The sequence below is a fragment of the Miniopterus natalensis genome, chromosome 4 (genome assembly GCF_054644295.1).
Source record: "Miniopterus natalensis isolate mMinNat1 chromosome 4, mMinNat1.hap1, whole genome shotgun sequence".
Lineage (NCBI taxonomy): Eukaryota > Metazoa > Chordata > Mammalia > Chiroptera > Miniopteridae > Miniopterus > Miniopterus natalensis.
In genome coordinates, this window is record NC_142084.1 from 37,379,182 (window position 1) to 37,404,087 (window position 24,906).

At 45.5% G+C, this 24,906-nt stretch overlaps 1 protein-coding gene across 1 annotated transcript in view; it reads right to left on the bottom strand.

Annotated features, from left to right (window-relative positions):
• RNF150 (ring finger protein 150) overlaps positions 1–21,302 on the bottom strand; it is a 172,496-nt gene extending 151,194 nt beyond the window's left edge. Inside the window, exon 1 of the mRNA XM_016206935.2 lies at positions 20,816–21,302. Within this exon, the coding sequence (XP_016062421.1) occupies positions 20,816–21,290 (475 nt within the window). The 5' untranslated portion in view covers positions 21,291–21,302. The remainder of the gene's footprint in view (positions 1–20,815) is intronic.
• Between the last annotated feature and the right edge of the window lie 3,604 nt (positions 21,303–24,906).

Here is a 24,906-nt window from a genome sequence, read left to right on the forward strand (position 1 = left end):
CAGCCTACATTAAAATGATAAGACCCCAGAAACCTGCAGCAGAGTCCTGTCTTTGATCACAATTTCACTCAAAGAATGACATTCTAGGTCTTTCCAGAGCAGCATTCACTTTGGGGTACTTCACAGCTGCCTAGGGGTAATAATGTGATCAGCAGGGGCAACAAAAAGCCTGTCTGATGAGAAACAGCTTCTGAGGGCCACGGGTCGAACGCTGCGGCCCCGGCCTAGCTGCACAGGCCTCCGGGGCCACAGCGGGCCAGACCTCCCTGCCACCGCCCCAGCGCACAAGTTCGGCAGGGCCTCTGTGTGTCCCTGGCATTGCCGTGCACTGAGAGTCGGGTGTCATGGGGCCTAACCTTGGCTTTGCCTCTAACTTGCAGGAGTAATTTTACCTGTCTGGGTCTCAGTTTGCTCAGCTTTTGGCCACGAGCAGCTGGAATACCTATTTCCAATGCCCATATTCTGGCTCTGTGATACATACCTCACAACTCTCCTCATTTACTGCCCAGTAGTAAAAACCACAACAAAAAATTCAAGTGTGTCTTTCTCCAAAGGTGCTCTTCTTAAACATTTCACTATACAGTAGTCCCCCCTTTATCCATGGGGGATACGTTCTAAGAGCCCCAGTGGATGCCTGAAACCATGGATAGTACGGAACCCTATATATACTATGTTTTTTCCTGTACATACATACCTATGGTGAAGTTTAATTTATAAATTAGGCACAGCAAGAGGTTACCAACAATAACTAATAATATAATAGAACAATTATAGCAATATACTGTAATTTACGTGAATATGGTCTCTCTCAAAAATATCTTATGGTATTGTACTCACCTTTTCACTTAAAGGAAGCACTTACAGCTTCTCTTTGGCAGACCCCGATGGCCAGCATCACCACTATTGCACATTGGGTCCACTACTTGCACACAAGCACCGAGATACCATGACAGTCGGTCTGATAACCGAGGTGGCTACTGAGTGACTGAGGAGTGGGAACACACAGAGTGGAGTCTCTAGACAAAGAGGTGATTCACGTCCCGAACAGGACACAGCGGGATGGCTCAAGATTTCATTATGGTACTCAGAAAGCACACAATTTAAAACGTATGAATTGTTTATTTCTGGAAATTTCCTTTTAATATTTTCAGACCTTAGTTGACCGCAAGTAACGAAACCACAGAAAGCAAAATCATGGATAAGGGGGGACTACTGGACTGTCTCCTAAGTTAACAGAGCACTTTGATCTGTGTTTTCCTTCCTCATTTCACAAGGACTGCATTGAGTTGAAAGTCAAGGTTAGAAACCTCAAAAAATGTTATTAGACCTCTGGCCCACTCACCTCAGCCAACACATAGTGGCCCTACGAGCAGCTGAATTATTTCCCCAGTTGTTTTTAACAATCACAAAGATGGACTTCTTTAGCACTTCCTCAAAAAATCTATTCTGTAATTACCTAACTCAGATTAAAGGTTTTTTTCCTGAAATGTAGCTTTTGGGGATTTCTTCCCCTTCCTCCTGTCCCCATATCTCCTTACATAGATATACTGAAAATTAATCCTCAGATTTATTATTTACAGTTTTAATATAAAATTTTGTATAATCATCACACTTCTCATGATTGCTGGTAAAGTGGTGAAAAAAAAATATTACTTTCCAAAGAGCTGGTTAATCCCTTCACACAACAAAATAAAGACTCATGAGCACAGGCAACACTGTGGTGACCGCCAGGGGGAAGGGGGTGAGGGGAGGGAGGCAGAAGAAAGTAAAGGGGGAATAAACGGCGATGGAAGGAGACTTGGCTTGGGGTGGTGAACACAATGCAATATGCAGATGATGTATCGTAGAATTAATTGTATGCCTGAAACCTATATAATTTTATTAACCAATGTGACTCCCAAGGAATTTTTATTTTTAAAAAGAGCCAGCACCAGAATAATTATTCTAAACACAGAAAGGTCTTTGATTGTGGCAGGAGATGAAAGAACTCAAGAGCAGAGCATCCTTGGCTTCCAAAGCTTCGGGGAGAGGCTGAAGCTGCTGTGCCACAAAGTGGTAGGAGAGAAATGCATGGTCTGGAGCTGGCAGCTGCAGAAGAAAGAAGAGACGGGAGGAGAGAGGAGCCAGGGAGCCTTTAAGTTTGGCGTGTGCCTGGGAGAAGCACCCGGGGTAACTTCTGCTGAGCGGTCAAATGCTCGCACAGGGACCTGGGAAATTTACTCCAGCCTTGGGGCTTACACCACAGAGGAAGGGCACGGGCCCCCCAGGAGCCTGCTGAGAAGTGGAAGGGCTAGTAAGGGTTACAGCGACGCCTGTTTCAGGAGAGCAGATGGGAAAATCAGGGACCGGGCCCCAGCTTGAACACGGGGTTATAACAGGGAGTGACTCGACGTAAGAGCAAAGAACAGGATGTGCCACCCACCCACCCACATCACCGAAGTTCAGAAAAAGGCCAAGAAAAAGAATGTTTGCAATGCGATGGTGAACTATACAGTATGTGATGGGACCCTCAGACTTTCAGTAGGATCTTACATACAAAAACAAGGTTGTGATTTTGTGTGTGTTACGCTTCAGTAGGGCATTTGTTTGGGGATGGAAAGAGGGGTGGCGAGGGAGGAAGGGGGGGGAAGGGGGGCTGAGGGGAGAGAGGGAGACTGAAACCTGATGAGCTCTGGGTCAATGCGGTTTGGGTTCCTGTGGTGTGAGGCACGGTGGTGTGAAACACAGCCATCAGCAAAGGTCTCATGATAACCATGAAAATATAAGCTCCCTGGAAAGCTCAAAGAATCTGACGATTTAAACTTTTATAGGACATAGAAAGAAGATTCAATTTAATATAATGTGGAACACAAGGGACTAGAAATCCCCAACTGATATTTGGCTTTTACTTCTTTACCCAAATACCATTTGCATAACTCTGTCGTGTGGTAATTACATTCCAGTCTTTATATATTTGTGAACGTCTTCGGTTCCTTTCAGAATCTGTCTTAAGGAAAGCAGTAATTTCCATAAAGAATTAAATACATAATTCTCTCCTGGGAGAGCAGGGTGAGAGATTTTCATCTCCCATTGGAGATGAAATTCAGAAATGGATTCTGAACTGTTTTGCACTAATAAAAAGGAGTAGTATTTTTCTTCTATCATGTCCAAAGCGACAATCGCAAATACTGGAAATATGCTATTAAATAAGGAAAGGCATCAGGGGTGTTCACACCTTCACATTGCAAAGTGATCGATACAATGCAAAGTCGACACAGGGACACAATTTTACTGCCCCTTCCCCCTGCTGACATCTAGCAGCCTCGGCGATATCTAACCTGGGAGCCACTGAGGGTCCTGCACACGAGTGTGCACTGCAGAAACAGATGTATTTAGGATAAGCCTGCAAGTATATCCACAGAAGGTGTGTAAACAAAATCATGTGTTAGCCTTTTCAAGCCATTTCTCTACTACCACTATAGCAATACTATCAACAAGTAGAAAAAATATCAATTAGGATTTCATTGCTTACTTCGCCCATGCAAGAAAGTTAGAGTAGCCGAGACACAGAATGCACGAAAAGAGAGGAAAAAGCTCTAGTGCACACATGAGGCAGCTGCTCCCGGACCCTTTTCTTTCCTAAAGGCCATGAACGCTTCAGCCCATCAGCACCAATACTCTGCCGTCATCCACCTTCTACCTTCCCTACCACACCAGGAAGCAGCTGGAGGGTCGCTGTTTTCACATTAAAAGAGAGGTAGATAATGTCATATTCACCCCGAAGCTGGGAAATTCCTATGTAAGTGGCAGTGTCCACAAACAAAAATAACCCCGTCCAGAAATCACGCTGTGGTGGACCCGCTTTCCCGGCTCCGGGGACGTCAACACAGTGATTGCGACGACAGGGGTGCCTGCCACGGCGGCTGGGCTGCTAATTCAACAGGAAGGGCCTTTAACCTCCAAATTTATAATGCCATGGTTGAAAAAAATGTATCTCATACAATGGAATGAACTGTTTACTCTTACTAAATAGGGTTTTTACGCAAAAGAAATAACTGAATAATAAAAGTAAAAATAAAAATTGTAGATAATTAGAGTGCAGTTCTGGTGTTCCTACACCTGGTGGATGTGGCTTCCAGTCCACAAGCTTTTCCTTCCTGTTCCCTGATTCTCTGTCGTACTCACTCACTTCCATTCCGCAGACACTTTGACAACGAAGAGGCCAACTGCATGATCTTCACCCTCTGTGGTTGGAGGTTACAGCACAGGGCCTTGCTCCTTAGCTGGGCAGCTCCACCAACTGGACTCACACGGCTCTAGAGGATCTGGATCCTATTTGCTGATTCATAGGAGATAAAACTGCTGAGACCCTACTCCATGTGAGCACACAGCCCTCTGCCTCCGATAAAAACCATAAATGCTTCTGCACAATTGAGGGATAGTGTTTGGTTTGGGAAAGTCTAGCCTAGAGGTTGTGAAGACCCCTTTACTCGGGGGCCCTTGTGTGAGAGCTCGCATTAACAATCTTGGCAACGGAGGGAATCGGCCTACATCCGAACTCCTGGGGAGACGGGGAGATGACACAAGGTCATAATGCTGAATGCTGCGGACAATTTTTTTTTTTTAGAGTAGAGCAAAACACCACAGTGAATCACTGGGATGTTATCTAAGACCTTAGCTTTTAAATCTGTTGTGATCTCTCACACACATTCGTGGCTATGTCATAAAAGTTTTGCAAAACAATAGCTACCCCTATTGTGTGCAGTGAACTGTAATATTTTTCTCTTCTGTTTCATTTGTTTGAAAGAGTGTTGTCCAACCTTCTAAATTTATTTTTTGAATTTGCAGTTAGAAAAACAACTAATATAAAAGGTTAATGAGACAGGTGGAAATGTAATTAAATATATTTCTTTCCAGGAAGTCATAGGAACACCTATGATGTCAAGTTCCGCCCCCTTAGGTACTGGGATGATTCCATTTACACAAAATTACAAACACAAAGGTCTCAGACATCCGTTTAGTTTTTAGCTAAGGACACATAAGAATACAGGGTGGGAAGTAGTGCTTAACCTCAATTCTGAATAAGCCCATAAAAATATAACAAGGTTACACTGCAGTAAGGAAATACTTAATGGATGCAGAGTGTTCTGATCAGGGATCCTAAAGAGAAGCAAGAGGTGATGAGGTTTGGGGGCATAAGAGGAAAAGAGTGAAGGTCAAGTTCTCTTGGTTTGTGCACGTCAGCTAACTGGCTCACCCCTGAACCTGGTGGAGAAGATTAGGTGGCTGCTGCTCACAGCACAAAAGGAGAGCAGTGACTCCTGTAATTCAGAACAGAGGCCACTAGTAAAGACTGAAAAAGTGTCTGTGCACCCTTACTCCACGGGTTCCAAGCATAACCACAAGAGTCAGCTTCCCAACCGCTTACAACACCATCATCGCTCGGAAAAATTCTCCGTGCAGAAGCCTCTGTCTTCTATCTGTTTTGAATCACCTCCAGTAGAGCTAATGGCAGTTGGAGCTGAGTAGCAAGTTGGCAGCTGAAGAGCTATAAAATGTTTATAATCTTTAAGGGGGAAAAGAGTTAATTATAAGAGATTGCAAGGTTCCAATGACTAGATGTTACCTTGAGATCTGTTTATACACTAAGAGCGATACACATTCAAGCTTGTGCAAAACACTGCTTTCCTCTCTCTGGAGCCTGCAGCAAATGGTGCTCTGCACAACAGCAACGACAATAATAATTTGACGATTCTATTCAATGTCCCAAATCCAAATTGGTAGCAGACATAAGAGGAGCCCAAGAGGTCTGTCAACCTCTTTTGGCAAATAATAGGTAATGCTTGCTGAAATGCTAGCATTTGCAATGGCATAAACAGTGATCATTCAAATCCAGCACCATCATGGTGACTCCCTCTCTCTCTCTCTCTCTGTCTCTCTCTCTCTCTCTCTCACACACACACACACACACACACACATTTCTACCTTTATACATCAACTGCCATCCCCAGACATTATTTATCCCCATCATGATACGGCACGCAAAAATTAATATGTTGACTATGCTTTGCCCTCATTTTTATAATCTCTACCCTGTATGCCTATTGTTTAGAAGGATAAGTTACATTTAGAGAGATTTCTGAATTCTATATAACCCAACCATTACATTTCTTTCTGGAGATCTGAATGCCAGGATTAGCAATGGTAGTGGGAAATTTATACCCAAAGATAAACAAGAATAGGCCTCTGGTAATGGTTTTGTAAATTAAAGGGCTTCTCCAGATTGGCTTATTTGCCTAATATTATTATTTGCTCTTGGGAGAACATAGAGAAAGCTCAGAGTAAGAGCCAATGTGTTAATTGAATAGGACCTTTGATATCATCTAGTTCAAGTGCATCATTGCACTTGTCAAGTCCAATATTGTCAGCCTCTTGCCCTGTTAGCAGCATCTGGCCTTGTTATGTACTTGTTTACTGAAATTCTCTCACTCCTAGGTTTCCATAATTTTAGTCATTTTGGAATTTCTCTAATCAAAAAGTTGCTTTGTACTCCCAATCTCCAAAATGCTTGCCCCCTACCCTCAACCCCACCCCGGGTGTCTATCCTCACCTACACCTCCTCTGGTGTTGGTCCCATCCATTCTCCCAGTTTCATCTACCTGGACTGTATTAGTGGCACCAACATCTGTGTGCAGCCTCAGAAATGCTACACACCCAGCACTGCAACACACCCAACACTGCATCCACATTTTCCTTCCAAATCCCTCCTTTCCCTTATATTCCACTTTTATTATGCCATTCATCACTCACCCACACAAACATATCACTTTTACTCCGCCCTTATATTCAGGCACCAGTTTCTAGAAATTATTTCTGAACTCTCTAGACTCTTGTGATCAGCCTGCTAATTAACATTTCCGAAAACCAGTGTCTCCTATACACACACTTCAGTACCTAGCACAATTATTTTCTAAAACAGAGCTCTGACACGTTTGCTTAAAAACCTTTAACATTTCCTATCAATCACCTATAAGAAAATGCCCGACTTCCTCGGCACCCTTCCCACCTCTAACTGTTGTTAGTCTCACCTCGCCATACGACCCATCGACTGGTCCCTTCGGCCCACTCACCTTCCCTCAACGATCAAATCAGTGGTTCCTCGGCCTACAGCGCTCTCCTCTTCTCCCTTTCACACAACTCTGCTTATTGTAAAATGCCAACTCCTCTGTATCGCCTCCCCCTCAAATCTGGAGGCCATTTAATCATTCCTGGAATGATTAGTGTTTCTCTGGTCCTCTGTTCACTCTAACGCTGTCACACATCCACTGTTCCCTTCTCGTCCGCCGGATGGTGACCTGCGCTGGAAAAAGTGGCACCTAGTCTTCATACAGCTGGGGGTTAATACACCTGCGCATGGTGAGTGCTCAATTCACAGCCGCTAAAGACGCAGGTGAACAGTGAGAAACACGTTTGAATTAAAAAGAAGAAGATGTGAATCTGAGTCCTACTTTGGCTAGGACTTAAACTCTGGGAGCGTCAACGCCTTCATGTGTGGGCGGCGACACTAGTATTCTTTTCACCTGTGAAGTGCTATTATAAGAAGAAATGAAATCAAGTAGAGAAAAGTACTACGTCAAAGAGAGACGAATATATTAAGCACAATCCAAGACTATAATCTTTTAATGTTCGAGGCCTTCACCTAATATATACCCAAAGGTTAAAAGATGCCACAGCCAATGCCCAAATAGGGATGACTATAAATGCAATAATAAAAGATATTTTCTCTCTGTTAGCATTCACTTTTCCTAGAAATCAAAGGTGACATCAATTTAATGTGATCTGTACAGCATAATAGTAGGCATTAGTTAGTGTGTAGAAGCATATATCACAGAGAAAAAGCATAGGCTATCGATTAAAATAGACATGAACTCCAGCACCACGTGCTACTCTGCTTTCTCATTAGCAAATGCTTTCATAGTGCTTATTATATAGATAAGTGCTTGATATATATTAGCCCATTTAATTCTCACAAGAACCCCCTGACGTAGGTCCCACTATGATGATTTCCATTTTGCATACGGAAGCAGGGAGGTCGGTTAACTTGTCCCAGGTCACAAAGCTATTACGAGGCAGAGCTGGGATTTGTGTCCTCAAAATCTGGTTCTCGCCTGGCTCTAACGACTAAGACAATGTAGGCTGTCCAAATAATCACATGACGGGCTAGCACAGTGCCTGACGCACAGTGAATTCTGGACAAAATGTTAGTTTCCTTTTGAACATAACTGTGCTCAGGTGGCGAGGACATATGCCAGTGGGCATGAGGTCTGCTACATCATCTGACAACAACCCCGAGCCATTTGGACTCCATGGAAGGGGAATTTTATCTGTATAGTGGATTAGCATTCTTTCCGATGAGTGGAATTTCCAAGAAAACTAGAAAAGATCAAACCGTTTTAATATCCATTCACATGTCACACACACACACACACACACACACATATACACACTACACACACACCCACTTTCCTTTTGCGGAATCATTAAAATGCCGTAACACTGGGCTGAGACAAAGGCCGATAGTCGCCAGCCAGTTTCATTCATTCAGATCTTCTGGCTGTCCTCTGACACATCCCAGCACACCAATTACATTTTCTATCACAACCAGCGTGGCTCATGTGGTATGAACTTGTTCCAGTTCTCCCTCCCCTCTGATAACCTCGGACGCACTCCTCTCTCAGGGAAGTTGCTGTGCGGTCCTCTCCTGTCACCCAGGGAGGAACGTGTGAGACGCTCTCCAACGCAGCTCGCATCTCCGCAGGGCTCCTGCCTCGGCCTGCCTCGGACCTGCCTGGGGAGGACACTGGGCTACAGCTACTGGGGTAGATCAGGCGTCTTCACAGTTTTTCCAACTGGGTTAATTCTTACACACCTGACACGAGGGTTCTGAGGCTCTGAACTGGGGTGTCATCGATAGTAGGGTGAATTTAGGAGCCAAAAGGCACAGGGAGGGATAAACAGGGCGATTTCTCCTGCCTGCGCTGGAGCAGACTGTAGCAGAATAACCCTCCCATTAACGGCAACAGAAAAAGGCAGGTTCAGAGAAAAATCAAACAAATATCTACTCAAAGATCATGACAGGAATCCAGGCAACCAGGGCCTGGGGCGGGCCAAGATCCTAGAAAGAAGAAAAATACACTTACGGGAGCCCTACATTCGCTTTTTTTTTTGGCCTCAGGGAATTTGCCAATTTGGTCTCAACCCGTAGTGTCCAAACAGAAAGCGACAGCTGAGGCCTTCTGCAGTCTTACTGGGTTGGGGAGGAAAAAAAAATTGGAGTTAAAGGCTACCAAAGTTGCCAGAACTTGAGAGACCAAGGACCAGGGTTACAAGGAACCACAGAGCAGTGAGGATGTCCCGCAGTTTCCTCCTGAGGCCTTGGGTGACTCCTCAGCTGCTCATAATTAGGGCAAGATGCTTTGAAAACCACCAGAAAACCACTGGTTAGGAGACTAAAAAGCTAATCGCTATGTCCGAAATCCCAGAGAGCTTAGGAAGGACAAAAACTGCAGCTCAGGGCCCGTCAAGAAGGGGGCCACCTGGTACACAGTCGGAAGGGCCATGCCCTGGGAGTAAGCGCAGATCAGGAACCGGGGGCATTGAAAACGTTTTGCGTGCAGTTGCCAAGGTCACGGGGCAGCAGGGTTCAAATGCAAACGGGTGTGACATAAGCCTCTCCACCTCCCAGGGCCTTGTTGCCTAGCAACTCAGTGATGGCCTCAGACCCTGCCTTGGTATTGATCAGCTCTGGGGCCATACAGCAGTCGGACACCCGTTCCCCGGAGGGCCAGGGCCTGAGCGTCTCCAACGCAGGAGCTTCTAGTGAGACCACGAGACGACCGCAGCAGAGCCCATCGGCAGCCACTACGTGAGGACACGGCCATTCCAAATAGCCACTGAGCCGTTTCTCAGTTATCGTCTCTTCCCATGGGAGGTGACCGAGGAAAATTCTCTCCTTTGTTTGTGTAAGCTAAGACAGCCTTTCTGAAAGTCACCTCTTTTGGTTCCAGACATATGCATCCAATTATCACCCTGTTCATTAGAGGAGCTCAGCGGTCCAGGCAGAGGTCAGGATAGCTGGGACTCAACTGGTGACAATATAGGTGTTAAGATGTAGTCCGACTGCAAATATGTATATATTTTGACAGCCCTAGGTTGCTTTATGTCTCCCCAGACAGGTGACTCTCTCAGGGTTCAGACCCAGATCAACTCCATCTAGAATCATCTTTTTCGCCACTACCCTATCCTGCCTTCCAGTCTGGGTGCTGACAACCAAGATACGTGGAATGGGGTACTTCCTACTTGGTAAAAATATCAGGGTGTCTCTACCTCTTATGCCAGAGCCTACAATCAAGATAATGAACATGCCAATAAAATTTCACCCAACTAAACTTAAATGGCTAATCATTTATTAAGTGCTCAGCGTTTCCCCTTTGCTGCATTGTGTAGTGTAAGCGTTCACGACAGCTCTGACGGAGAACGTGTGAGGCTCACTTCTCAAGTGGAGGAGACTCAAAGGCTTAGGTTAATCCCCTGCTTCTTGAGCTTTCCGGGCCCTCCCTGCCCAGCAAAGCCCCCAGTTCTGGGCAGCCCCTTGCCCACTCTGCTCACATCCCAGAAGGGCAGCATCTCACTCTCACCAACCGAATGACTTCAAACTTCTATCTGTGCTGGGTGGAATAGATATTAGAAGGAAGGGAAGCGATGCTAATCATTTCTGACACGTACTCTTTTCGACTGCTTTACACGAGTTTGTATGCTTTCCTGTACTCGCTGCACTTGCCATTTGTCTCCTTGCTGCTCTCTAAATCTGGTTATTATTAGCGAGTCACTAACCCACGTCTTGAGGTAACACTTAACTGTACATGTCACCATAGTTTTAACCACTATAGCAAAGATATTAAATTTTTTTTTCATGCAGGATTTTAATGTCCAAGGAATAGTTTTAAGTATTTCTTTAAATACTTAATAAAGATTCATGGGATCTAAGAACCTGAGGAAGAATGTAGATTCACCCAGTGTGGTGGCTGCCAACCCTGGCTGGATATGAGAATAGCCTGAAGTGTCCCCTTCCAACACCAGACCCATTCCAACAGAATCTCTGGGCATCTGTAAGTTAAACTCCCTGATTCTCATGTGAAACAAAGGTGGGAAGCCGTAGGTCTAAACCAAGATCCCATGGGGGAAGTGACTTGCCAACGGTAAGGCCCATTTGTGGTAGAACCACAAACGAAACCCAGGTTTCCTAACTCCCTGTTCAATTTGCATTTGACACCCCCAGCACGTAAACCACAGACGAATGGGTACAAGGGAAACGGGGGGGGTCTCACTGACTGTAATTCTGATGCTTCTATCACGGAGGCTTCATTTCTTCTGATTCTCCACCGTCTGTGTCTTGCTCCAGCTGCCAAACTAGTTTACCGTGGAGCAAAGCGATGCAGAAAAGCCGCGCTGGGACTGCAGCAGCAGCACCGGCGGCACCCCAAACTGCCAGCTGTCCTTTGTACTTCAGAGGAGAGCCATACCATGAGTGAGCGCAGAGCTATATAAAACCCTGCATGCAGCCAGGCAGGAGGAGCCTTTGACTAACTAGGGCTGCATTCAGGAGCCTGACTTAAGAAAGGAATCATGGATATGCGCCCATTTTTAGGTACATAAGGTTGTAGGTGCAGCAGCATTGTCTATGTAGGAAAAGTGGAAACATCATAGAAATATCATGGAAACATCAAGAAATTTCAAAATATAACCTTGTATTTTAAAAAACCACTAAAACATATAGGTAACATTATTCCCAATTGGGTAAAAGCAAATAGGTAACCACATAATGAGGAATATTATAGCTGAGTTAATGATGGTTACTAGCTTCCTCTTTTTACATGTTTCCACATTTTCAAAATTTTCTATGAAACATATTTCATTCATTTAAAAAGATATACATATATAGATACATCCATATATAGATACACATATCTATCATCTATGTATCTATCTATCTATCTATCTATCTATCTATCTAGATGCAAAACCACAAACACATGCACAGAATTGTATTTGGTTATAACTTTGAAACCCTGGGTCCCTCTGCTTGTTACTTAGTATGTCTTTTTCCTCTTCCACCACGAACATGAACCAGGCACTCACTTCATGCCACATCTGCAAGATGACCAAACATTTTAATGGGAGACTCAAATTAGAATTTCCCTGTCAAAAGCTAAGAAAAAATTTCTTAATGTCATAGAATATTTTTTCATGAGATTAGGGACTAACATTAACAGAGTCCATCTTTCCAGTCTCCTGCTTATGTAAGAGATCTTAACAATAAATATTTACTGAGCTCATTCCAGGCACCAGGGTCTGGGAACTTTACCATGAACAACAGCAAAACATGTCTAAAAGCTCTACTGCTCGTGGAGCTTACATCCTGCTGCATAAACATGTCACCTATGAAGCAGGGAGGGGGCCGGGTGTGCTGGGGATGGGATGTGCGGGACAGATGCTGCTGTTTTCAGCAGAGTAGCCAGGGAGTGCCTCAGAGATGAGGTCACATAGAGAAGGGACCTTCGAGAGGCAGGGGCAGCCAGTCCTGGGGGTATCTGGGAGGAAGAACATTCCAAGCATCTTCTTGATAAATAAAGGGGAAAATCTCTTTTCTCCTCCACTGTTCTTTGGAGCATTTGAATTACATTCCTGATGAGGGTGTGACAGTCAGCTCATGGCTGCGGAATGGCCAGACAATATGTTCCGTAGACAGTGATGACAGCAGAAAAGACATATTTAAAGGAGGGGAAAGGGGCATTGTGCATGCAGAATGACAACACCTCTGAGAAACCTCAAATCTTTGTCTTAAGTGGACTGCGTGTGTAAAACACCATCTATGATGGAGAGGTACCAGACTGAATTGGTTAAGAAACAAGACATTTCCTGGATTTTACCTAATATATGTACTCACTGTATGCACATCTTTGCCTGGAAAGGACATGAATATGAATAAGCTATATATTTCATACAAAAATACATCTAATTTTTTAAAAAAATGTCTTATATGAAATATATATTCATGCACTGAATATGAAAAAGCCTAACATCCAATACATAAGCTTAAATTTTATGATAAACAATGCTTCTTTCTACTGGGAAAGATTTTCTAAACACTACTGTATTATAGAATAGGCAAGATATTTTTTAAAAATATACTTATAGAAATAAACTTATAACCAATGCTTTTGAAGCGGTAAAAATATTTAATTTCTCTCTCTTATACAGAAAAAAATAAGAACTAGATCTAACCCTAATCATTAATAGTTTTATTTCAATCTACAAAACACACTTAGTCTATCATATATTAAACTGTCAAGTGATTAATCCTGAAAGTTTAAAATAAAAAATTATACCTGTAGACAAGGTTTCCATCTACTAGAACCACCATAGTTGCAGCTTCAGGAGAACAGTCACAAGGCACAAGGTTGCCTTATGTCTCTGGGATTTATGTTACCAATAAAATCCCCAAGAGTTGCGACAACCCAAATAGGACTTAATTTCTTTTAAGCATAATAATTTTCTTTAAGAATTGGTTACTTTTTTTTTCTTTTTTTATTAAACTTACTGGAGTAACATTGGTTAATATGATCATCTAGGTTTCAGGTGTGGGTTTCTATGTTACAAAATCTGTATGTCGCACTGCGTGCCCACCACTCAAAGTCAAATCTTCTCCTGTCACCATATATTAAGACCCCCTTCACTCTCCACCCCTTTCCCTCTGGCAACTTGGGTTTCATTTTAATTCAAATTTAGCCTCTCTCGACTTACATTATCACACACACAGAGTTCCAGCGCCGCTTCAGTCAGTAATAAGTGAGGATCCTTAGAGTGTATACAAAATAAAGTATCTCTTCTGCAGATAAACTGAAGACTTTCAGGGGCTACAAAATACCAAATTCTTTATATACTGAGTTTCATGTCCCAAAATGTAACAGTAATGGTTAAGCTCCTCCCTTTCAAAAGCTGAGGCTGTTTTCTAAACAAATTAACACAGCATCAGAGACACAATCATTCCTTCTAAGAAACTAGAAGAACAAGTAACAGAGTCCCAAGCTCTCTCTAAACCTTTCCAGATTTCACAGCCATGAAATCCCTTCCTTTCTGAGAAGTCGGGGGAGCCCTAAGAACAGAGGCATCAGGAGAGACTAGGGTGGAATTCTTACTACAGATTAGCAGGTAGGAGACAGGCTTCCTTTCAGATCCCCCAGATGTGTATTTCTATGACCTGCAATGAGTAAACAAGGCCCACAGTTTCTTGAAATGCCTGGGCCATATTAAGTTACGCTGCCAATAATGCTATTTCACACTGACACTGAAGTATGGCTTTTAATAACAGAGTCTGGAATTCCTGGCTGTTGGCTATCTGGCTGCCAGTGGAGAGACTGGTGAAGAGGTACAGCTGAGAGCCAAACAAAAGAACACAAACAAAGAGGGGCGGGTGAGACTGTTTGGGCCTGGGAGATTAAGACCAAACGTAAATGATAGCTTTCTGTATGCATCTTAAAAGAAAAGTGAAGTGGAACCTGAGGCTCTTCAGAAATGTTTCTTAACTATCTGAAAGCCAGAGAGTCATGGGCTCTCAGGCTCCGGAGGGCCCTTCAGACGTCACCCATGGGAACCTTGTGCGTGAATCCTGCGCTCAGCAAGCACACAACATTCATCTGAATGCAAGAGAAAGCGTCCCCTCCCAGGGAAACCTCTTCCATTTCTAAACAGTTCTGGCCTTATGAATTTCCCCCCTTTATAGGCCAAGTCTGCTTTCTGTAACCTCTCCTCATGGACCCCAGTTTGACTCCATAATGTATAGCTGAGGCCCCATATGGCCTTGGGGTTCGGATGGGGCATCAATGAGCAGTGCAGGCCAAGAGCCAGACAGACCACAGGAAGTGACGGGGACCTGGCCAGCTAATGGGCACACTGACCATCTCCAGGGCCGGCCAGGGCTCTGCTCCACCTGCCTGCTGCCACCACGCAGGGCTGTGGGCCCCTGCTACCAGATTTTCTAATGGGATGCCAGAAATTTGAATTTTAGTAAAAATATCCTAATTTTTAAATATATAAGGAAGAGATTGTGGAGTTCACACAGCTCTTAGAGAACTAACCAAACCTCTCATTTTTTTTAAAGTAAGAAAACTGAGACCCAGGGTAGAAAAAATGGCTGACCCAAAGCCAAATGGTTAATCAGAGGTGGGTCCTACATCTTCCAGCACAGAAATGCAGTCTGCAAGTCGGCGCATCTGGCCTGTAGACTCGTTCAAGTATTCCAAAATGGGAATCGGCTTCAGATCATTTCCCATCTCCATTAAGTCACCACTGTCCACATCTAGTGTTCAGAGCATCCGTTCAAGTTGAGAGGGTATGTGGAGCAGTAGTTACAAGCACAGGCTCAGGAGGCAGGCTGCTGAGGTTTGCAGGTCCAGCTGTACCTGCATGGCCGAACCGCCTCCCCTGTCCAGGTCTCAGTTCCCTTGCCTGTGAAACAGTGATGATAACAGTACCTATCTCAGCACAGCTATGAAGACTAAATGAACAAACACACATAAAGTGCATATAACATGCCTGACGCGGAGCAAGTACTGCATGAGCAATATCGTTACTACCCAGAGAGGGCTACGATACCCTGAAAAACAGAGTTAATGCAAACATATTACTTAAAGGAAAACATAAAAATAAAAACACACCAGCAAATATTCTAGAAAAATGAGTCCTGCAGGAAAATTAACATCAGCTAGTTCCTTTGTAGGAGTTAAGGCAAAGGCAGACTTTAGCAATTAAAGTAATGGTCATAAATGCAGCATAAACCCGGGAATTAAACTCTTAGCACCCACTTAAGCAGGAAAGAACCTCAGTAAATATTCTACTTTTTCTCCTCGAACCTTGGAGAAAGTCCTAGAATACATGGGATATCCTTCATCCTGGGTGCTTCCTCGCCAAGGGCTGAGCTTTTTGTCTAGATAGTTAACTGCAGCCATCTCCTCCCTCTATCCTTGAATTACTATTAGGGATCGGGTCTCTCAACAGTTCTTCCTAGAAGCCTAGGTGTTTAGTTTTCTCCTTTCCCTTTAACTATGAGCGAGTCATAGACAAAAAGTGGCAAACACACTCTAAAAGGGGGGGAAAAAGAAAACGCACCATTTCTTCAACATCACAACCCACTTGGAAACCATATCCATTGACTTACAGATCTACCATGTTTATCATATAGGTCCTGGTCATGATGAGATTTCAGTTTAAGCCAAGAGAAAGCACAAATACAACAGGAGAATCCTAAAATGTTCAGCAACCATCAGAAAGAGCTGGAGCACTTGTTTCAAATCACAGGAACCACAGAGACTGGAGCAACTGCTCTGGCCTCTCATGCGTGAGAGGGTAAATCAAGGGCTCTTTCCCAAGGCTGCTAGGGCTCACTGGGGCTGGGTGATCCAGTTTGTGGCTCTTGTGTGTCACTGAGTACAGTGCTTATAAGGGTTAATATTTATTGATGGCTACATCCCAGCTATAGATATAAGCACTGTACTGACTCATTTAATTCACAAAACAACCAACTGAGAAAGTTACTATTATCTCCCATTTCACAGATGAGGAAGCTGAAGCCCCGAGAGGTTGAGTAACTTGCTCAAAGAGCCACAGTGAGAGAAAGTAGCAGAGCCAGGGCACAAACTCAAGTGGTTGGCTCTAGAGGCCACACTCTTTAATTTGGGTCTCATGGCCTTTGCCTGTGCCTGCAAGGACACTGCTGGGGCTCTCCCTAGGTGGAGACAGTATTCCTATATGTACAGCTTTTTACTCTTGCCCCCCTGTCACTTTCACAAGGCAAACCGTGCCAGAAGCTCCCTAAAGCAACGAAGACACAGTTCCTCACATCCTTTTATAGGGGACATATAAAATCTCTGGTCCATGGACTTTTTTTTTTAATGGAAAGAGATGGATCTCTTTTCTCTACCAATCTCTTTCTCTCTCTCTTCCCTGGGACAAAAGTGTATGAGCTGAAAGAACAAATAAAGGACTAACAAGGGGGAAGGAACAAAATGAAAAGCAGAGAAAGAATTAAGATTATGCTGAAAAGTAACTGTAGTCATTAGGGAAAAGCAAATTAAAACCACAATGGTGATATCACTTCACAACCTCAGGGATGGTCAACATAAAAAAGTCAGATAATGAGGAGTGTTGATGTGGAGAAACTGGAACCCTCACACACTGCTGGTGGGGATGTGAAACGGGAGCTGCTGTGGAAAACAATCTGGCAGTTCCTCAAAAGGTTAAACCACACAGCTGCATGTGACTCAGAAATTTCACTTCTAGATATGTACCCAAGAGAAATGTCCACAAAATGTACATGGATTTTCATAGAAGCATTATTCTTTCTTTATTTTATTTTAATCTTCACCGGAGGATATCTTTTCCTACTTCTTTTCAGAGAGAGTGGAAGAGAGAGAGAGAGAGAAATATCGATGTGAGAGAGACACATCAGTTGGTTGCCTCCCACACGCCCCTGACCAGGGCTGGGGATTGAGTCTGAAAGCGAGGTATGTGCCCTTGGCCAAAATTGAACCCAAGACCCTTCAGTCTCCAGGCCGACGCTCTAACCACTGAGCCAAACTGGCTAGAGCTAGAAGCATTATTCTTAATAACCCAAAAGTGAAGAAAATCTAAATGTCCATTAATTGATGAATAAATAAAAGGTGGTATATACATACACAGGAATATTACTTGGCAAAGAGGAATGTAGTACTGATACATTCTACAGTATTGCTAGACCTCAAAAATATTACGCTAAGTGAAAGAAGGCAGTCATAAAAAAATCCCCACATATTACATGATTCCATTTATATGAAATGTCCAGAATCGGTGATCCATAAAGAGAGATAGAAAATGGATTAGCGATTAGCTAGGGCTGGGAGATTGGTGAGTAATGACAAGTAACTGCTAATGGGCACACGGTTTCTTTTGGGAATTAGTGGTGAGGGTTGTACAACTCTGTCAGTATGGTAAAGGCCATTAAATTGTTTACTTTAAATGAGTGAATTGTATGGTATGTGAATTGTATGCCAATAAAGCTGTCATATTTTAAATAAGATTTAAAACCTGGTTACAAAGTAAAACTACTAGCCTATCCCAGGAGAACCTGTATCTTTGTGAATGAGAAACCATAATTGCAGAAGTGGCAGAAACCCTAAATCATTTAAGCAGGAAAGGGAAAAATTTCAGAAAGAAAGGCTATATGGAAAGGCGAAGGAGAAAATGATTTCCATGTAACGGAATTCCAAGATAGTGGGAGTGTGGGGGTCATATCACCCTAAATGTGTGTTACATGATGGGTTGTATAAATCTAAGTTCAGACCTTTTCCTCACCTGAAAGCTAGCAGCTCCAAAAATAAAGGATCTAGAGATGAGGTGAGATTTTTTTTTAGAGACTGAATTAAAGAGTTTACAAGTGTAAGGATTCTCTGGTACATTGCATCCCATGTTCACAAAATAAGAATATGAAACTAGCATCTAACACGTATTTCCTAAAATGAATTTAGAAGTCTGACTCAAAGTTAACTAGAAAAATTAAAGCCTTCTGGAGCTAAGAGTAAGACACTGACAGCCAGACCAGTGCTGGCACTGTTTCAGATTCAGGCAGAAGGACTTAAGAGTGAAGTGAAGGGTTTGCCAAGCTACCGAGTCATGTATCTACTTATAATGAGACTTTAGCAGAAATCAATGCAATCTCTGAGTAAAGTGAATACAGAGTCTCTTAGTGTGGCAGTATGTCAAATGATACTATGGAAGTTTCATGGCTATTAGCAGATAGAGCATTAACACATTTTTCTAAACAGAATAGATAGTAGAGAATTTCATTTACATTTTTTAGGCTTTAACTTTCAAACTGTTACTAAGTCCTTTACTCCCACGAGGTCTTAATCAAGCATCGTTTGTGTAGAAAATCAGCTTACTGCTTTCTTTAAAAACAGGCAAGCCATTAATTGATCCAATGTGTTGGCAGTTCTGGAGAACCTTTTTAGACAGGAACAAATGATGCCTCTTAGTTTGTGTTCCAAGAAGCCAAGTTTAAGATTTCATGCATATGCACAAAGAAACATTGAAAGAATCCTGCAAAGTCAGCCAACAATCTTCTTGGCTTTTAAAGGGGAAAAAAAAAATCTCCTTCACACCACCCCACCAGTTGAAGTTAAGATATTTAATATGTTTATTTAAAGATACTTTACATGACTTAAAGTGCTCTTCCAAAGTCCTCCAAACCCTTGAATACCATAGTTTAAGTAATGCTCCTATGACTCGAGGTCCCCCTACACAATTGTTGAGCTCAAGAAAGCATATCACATGTTCCCAAATGCACTATTGTAACTTTCCTAAGTTTACTGCCTCTCCACCTCTTCATTAACTGCCACATTGTATTTTCCTGCCCTAGGTGACAGAAGCATTGCTGTCCACACCCCACCTGTTTGTGTTCATGTTGACAGTTTCCTCTCCTAAAGCAGCTGGTGATGATTACCATAGGCAAACCAACTGGATATTTCACTAATAGGTGGTACGAGCTCTTGGAAGAAAACTTGTCCCCAAAGAATGCACCCCTCCCCCGCCCCAGTGTAGCCAAAGCTCGGTGTTCCATTTCAGTAGTGTGACTGCTTATTCATATCTGGCTTTGAAGGAAAAATGATGTTTTTGCTTAAGCGGCTCCGGTCAGAAAATCCATCTGTCATTTCTATCACCTCCTCCCCCTGGATGTCACAGTCTCAACCCAGGAAGCCCTCTGGGGAAGGAGGGCGCGCTCCTCAGGCACACAGAAACAAGCAGCATCCCTGGACTCCGGGAGTCTGCTCCATCTAGCTGCTTATGCTGATGAGCCTGGAGAGGACTTCGTGTTCTTCCTACCACGGAAGCACCGCTATGTCAGTCAGGGAAAAATCGCCAGTTTCAGGGCAGTAACCTATTTCTAGTGCTGGCACCCTGCGATCATTAAGAAAAGCTTAGTCTTTCTATCCTGAAATCCTCTTATTGGCACAAGCGTAATTAACCTCCCGATCAAGCAAAAGACAATGCAATACTGAAAAAAGTAGACATAACTTCAGGGCCACCATGCTTTTCTTGGCTTGGTGAGAATTGTTATTATTTACCATGGTGCCCGCCTGTCAGCCTCTCCGGATGACAGCCGGGCAGAGCACAGGGCTTTTAACATTATTTATGATGTGTGTCAAAGCAGCGGGAGGGGCGGGGGTGCTCCATCTCCCATGAAGAACTGAAACCCGACTTAAGAAGCTAGTTCTCCGAGGTGAGCTGCTCACACCAGAAACCCTACCCACCTCCTGACACACAAGCGCCCGCACCAGGCGTATACCTGATGCACACGGCGAGTGCAGAGCTGACTTATCAGATCTACCTGCTCCACGCAGGTGCGGGGCCAGTCCCTGAGCGAGAACAATACCTGAGCTCGGCCCCAACCGCACCTTTCAGGTCCTGCTCTGAGAGGTCAGCCCACCTGGGCGGCGACCCCCAGTCCGGGCGCACGCATCTAAACTGAACACACTCCCTAGTCCCCCAATGCAGGTAGTCTTTTTTCTTTGTAAACCCCCCCAAAGTGACGCACAACAAAACTTAGAAGGTCCAGGGAACGGAGACGCGTCTTTGGCAAAGCACAGACTTCCCAGAAAAGGGGGGAGGGGGGCCAGGCGCTGGGGGCTTCTCAGCACCTCCCCCCCGGGGTTCCCCGCCCCCCGCGCCCGCCGAGGCCGCTCACCTGCGTGGGACATGGTGATGGTCTCGTTGGTGTTGGAGCCCACGTTGAAGATGACCACGGCGGAGGCGTTCTGCAGGAACGCGTTCCGGATCTTATCCCGGTACGTGCAGTTGCCCTTGGGGATGAGCGCGATCCAGCTCTTGCCGTGGGCCGGGGCGGCGAACTTGGTGCTGGGGTCGCAGGCCAGGCGGTCGTGCGCCGCGCTGGCCATGACCACCTCCCCGCGCGCGTCCTGCTTGGGCGAGTGCTCCCCGTAGCGCCCGCACTCGGTCTTCTCGGTGCGCAGCTCGGGGCCGCCGCCCGGCGCGCCGGGGTCCGGCGCGGGCTCGGCGTAGGTGATGTTCACGAAGGCGGTGTACCATTCCTCCTTCTCGGCCACGGTGAAGTCCAGGCAGAGCAGATGCACGAAACAAAAGGAAAGCAGCCATGTTGAGAGAGCCAGACTGCGGCACGCTTGGATGAGAGACATTGCCATCTTTATCCGCCGGGGCCCCCTCCCCGCCCCCCGCGCCCTCCTCCCGCCCCGTCCCTCCTCCCCCGCCCCGGCCAACCCCGGGCCGGCCGCCGCCTCCTCTTGCTCCCGCTCCCGCTTCTCGCTCACTCCCAAGCCCGGGGGGCCGCGGCCGGGACGCGCCGCAGCCGCGGGGACCGGATCCCGAGCTGGCGGAAGGCGCCGGCCCCTTCCCCTTTCAGCCGGAGCGCGGCGGTTGCATGTCGCTTCCTGGGCGCCGGAGGGGCGCAGGCGGAGGCGGCGCTCGGGGCTTGCGGAGGAGTCCAGCTGCCGAGCGTCCTGCTCCTTCGCTCGGCTTCTCGCATAGGGGTAGCGGGGGGCCCAGGAGCCCGCGGGGTGGCGGCTCCGCGCCCTGCAGCCCCGGCGCGGGCGGACGCGGCTGCTGGAAGCGCGGGGTGCTGCCCGGGCGGCCAGGCCACCGCTCCTGCTGCGCGCCGGTCCCCGCCCGCTGCGGGCGCTGCGCTCCTGGCTCCTCGCTTCGCGGGCGGCCGAGCCGGACACACAGCCAAGGCAGAGGCCGGCTCCGGGGCAGTGGGTGCGAGCGGGCAGAGAGAAGTACGCGGTCTGTCCACGGTGTGCGCGCGCGCGTGTGTGTGTGTGTGTGGAGATGTGTGCGTGCAAGGAGGAGCTTAGTGTGATGTCAAAGATTCGGGGCTTCGCTGCTGCGCTCCCTCGGTCTCACTTTATAGGCAGCAGCGACCCCTGCTGGGTGTCAAGTTCAACCCAACCTGCGATTCGGATCGGGTGGAGGCAAAGGGGGAAGGGCCCCCTGGACCTACGCCTGGAGGAACAACTTCCTGCACCTGAAACGCAGCGAAGTGTGCGCGCCTGTTCGAAACAGCCTTCCCCTTGGCAGGAGCACCTGCAGAGCGCTCGCTGCTTACCCACCCGAGGGCCGCAGGATGAGGCCGGCCGGGGGAGAGGCCCTTCCAGCCAGCCTGCAGCATCTAGGGCTGCGACCATCAACTGTGAGGGTGCATGGGCGTCACCTAGGGGTGGTTAAAACGCAGACTGGTGGGTCCTGCCGCGGAGTTTCTGAGTTAGTACAGCTAGGGCAGGGCTCCAGGGCAGTGCATGCCTTTCTAACAAGCTCCCAGAGGGTGCTGAATGCTGCTGGTCTGGGGACCGCTCGATTCAGGCAAGTCCAGGAATGGGCTGCTTTCCTCCCATCTGGAAGCAAACGCTGGACATTTGTTTTCCTGTAGAATGAGTGTTTCCTCACTACAGGAGGAGAAACTGGGTGAGATGTTTCTTCACTGTGTTTATTGTGGTTGTCAGGACTGGTAACAGAGGACTCGCAGGGTTAATAGGCAAGGGAGGTTTGTTTGGGTTATTGTTTATAGTGTGTTCTCCAGGTGTGCAGAGGGATCACAACCAGTCAGCAGAGAGTACATCCCCTCTGGAGTAGTCTTCTTAAGACTGTGACACAGCACAATTCCTTCCCAATTAAATGTTCGGTTATTATCCTTTCACACCAGCAGTTTCCTTGGCTTGGGATATGGGCCATATAAAGTCTCTAAACCAGTTAGTTTGCATGGTGGTTTTCAGTCCCTCACATTGTACTTCCCACCTGGCACGTTTTCAGACAACCCAGGACCCAATTCATCATGCAGACAAAAGTGCACCTTTCCCCCAGGATCTTAGTAGTTCACAGGCTTCTCTGTTAAAGACCGTTCACCAGCGGCTTCCTTTCCTTCCAGCAGCAATGCAAAAAACTGGTGGCTATACCCAAGCTAGAAGCAGGCACAAGAAGAAATACTAAGAAGAATTTGTCTCTTTGGTATTTGATGTGCTGGATTTGTGTGTTTTCACTTCAGAAAATAGGCTTCTAGGCAACAGGGACCGTGCTTTTTATAGTGCCCAATACCTTAGGCAAAAGTAGAGACTCCCTGGTTCCTGAACGGTGGGAGATCCGAGGGAGGAGTCCATTGGCCACCCCCCCCACCCCCCAGCTAGGTTCTGTACAGATTCCTTAGCAGACCAAGGTGGTTCCCCAAACCTCTCTCTGCCTTATAGAGAGGTTTCTATAACTTCTTCTCCAGCCACAACCCTTGGGGAGCCTCTGTCATTCAGAATGCACAATTACCTCCTACCCTTTCTCTCCTGAGGCCGAAGAGGTTGCAGGATTAAGGAGGCAGCATTCTGGCTGGGAGATTGGTTAAGTACAGAGGCATTGGGCAGGTATGTGAAATATTAACTATATTGGGAACTGGGATTTTTAGTATTGGAAAAGGTATTTATAAATATGGAAAGAAAGAAAGCTATAAAGAACTATGAGGTGTTGGATTGGATTAAAAATGAGTGCAAAATCATTATATATAGATGTATATATGTACACCTATATATATGAACCTACATATATATACATACACACACCAGAGCTGTCTTCACTCAGAGGCTAGAAGCAATGGACACATCAAGTGATCAGAGGATCTTGGCTTCTAAGTGCCATTCTCTCTTAGAAGGAGCCAGGGCTGCTTGAGCTGGGAAAGTGCAAAGTAAACTTGGAGGGAAGTGCTCAAAGCATGACAAGAACATGCCAAAGGGCACATGAGCCAGCTGGATGGAGCTCCCACTGGCCAAATCTGGGACAGCTTGAGCATCAAAATAATTAATGATAGTAACTGATAATAACCCATTGGATAAAACAAGAATCCGTGAATCCATGCTAATATAAATGGGTAAATAAATAATGATAGAATAAATAAATAAATGAGGAAGGAAGGATAGCTCTTTCTTGTGGAAGAAGGCCAACTAAGATTGATGGAAATAGAAAGTCACCCTTGGGCAATGTCCATTGATTCAGGCAGGAGTTCTCAGTGGGTGCTGAGGGTGGTGGGTGGGTGGGTGTTTGATGTGAAGCAGGATGCTAGCCTAGTCTCAAAGTAGCTTCTGAAATGTACTTATTGACAACAAGGGGGGAAATGGTTAATTTATTGAAGAGAACCCTGGAAGACACCAAATTGACCAAGTGATCAAGATCAGCATCACCAGTAGTAAAACTGGTCACATCTCATACCTCCTGTTGTGATGTGCAGAGACCAGCACAGCATCTTTTCTGTCGCATTCCTGTTGAGAATGCGTGGCCTGAATCTGGACATAGGAAAACTTTCGGTGGACCCACAGTGAGCGGCATCTCACAAAATGGAAGATCTGTATTCTTTAAAACTCTTAAGTTTATGAGAGGGAAAGATGGAAGATCGAATTGATCTAAGTCAAAGGAGACTTAAGAGATGTGACAACTAAATCCAACAAATGATGCTGGATTGGGTCCTGGACCAGACAGGAAAAATAAACCGTTGGCAAAAATTGAATGAGATCTGTGAATTGGACGATAGTGCCTTATCAATGCTGACTACCTGCTCTGGATGTTCACATTGTAGCTATGCAGAAGGATGCCCTTGTGTGGGGGATATGTGCCCGACAGTGTTTAGTAGTGATGAGGCATTCTGTCTGCACCTTGCTCTCAAGTGGTTTAGGAAAAAAAAAATGATAATCTATAAGATCTTGGTTTCTTCTAGCCACTATTTCAGAGAAGCTGAAATCCAATCCATGAAAAAATAGAAAGTCAAAAGTCCGC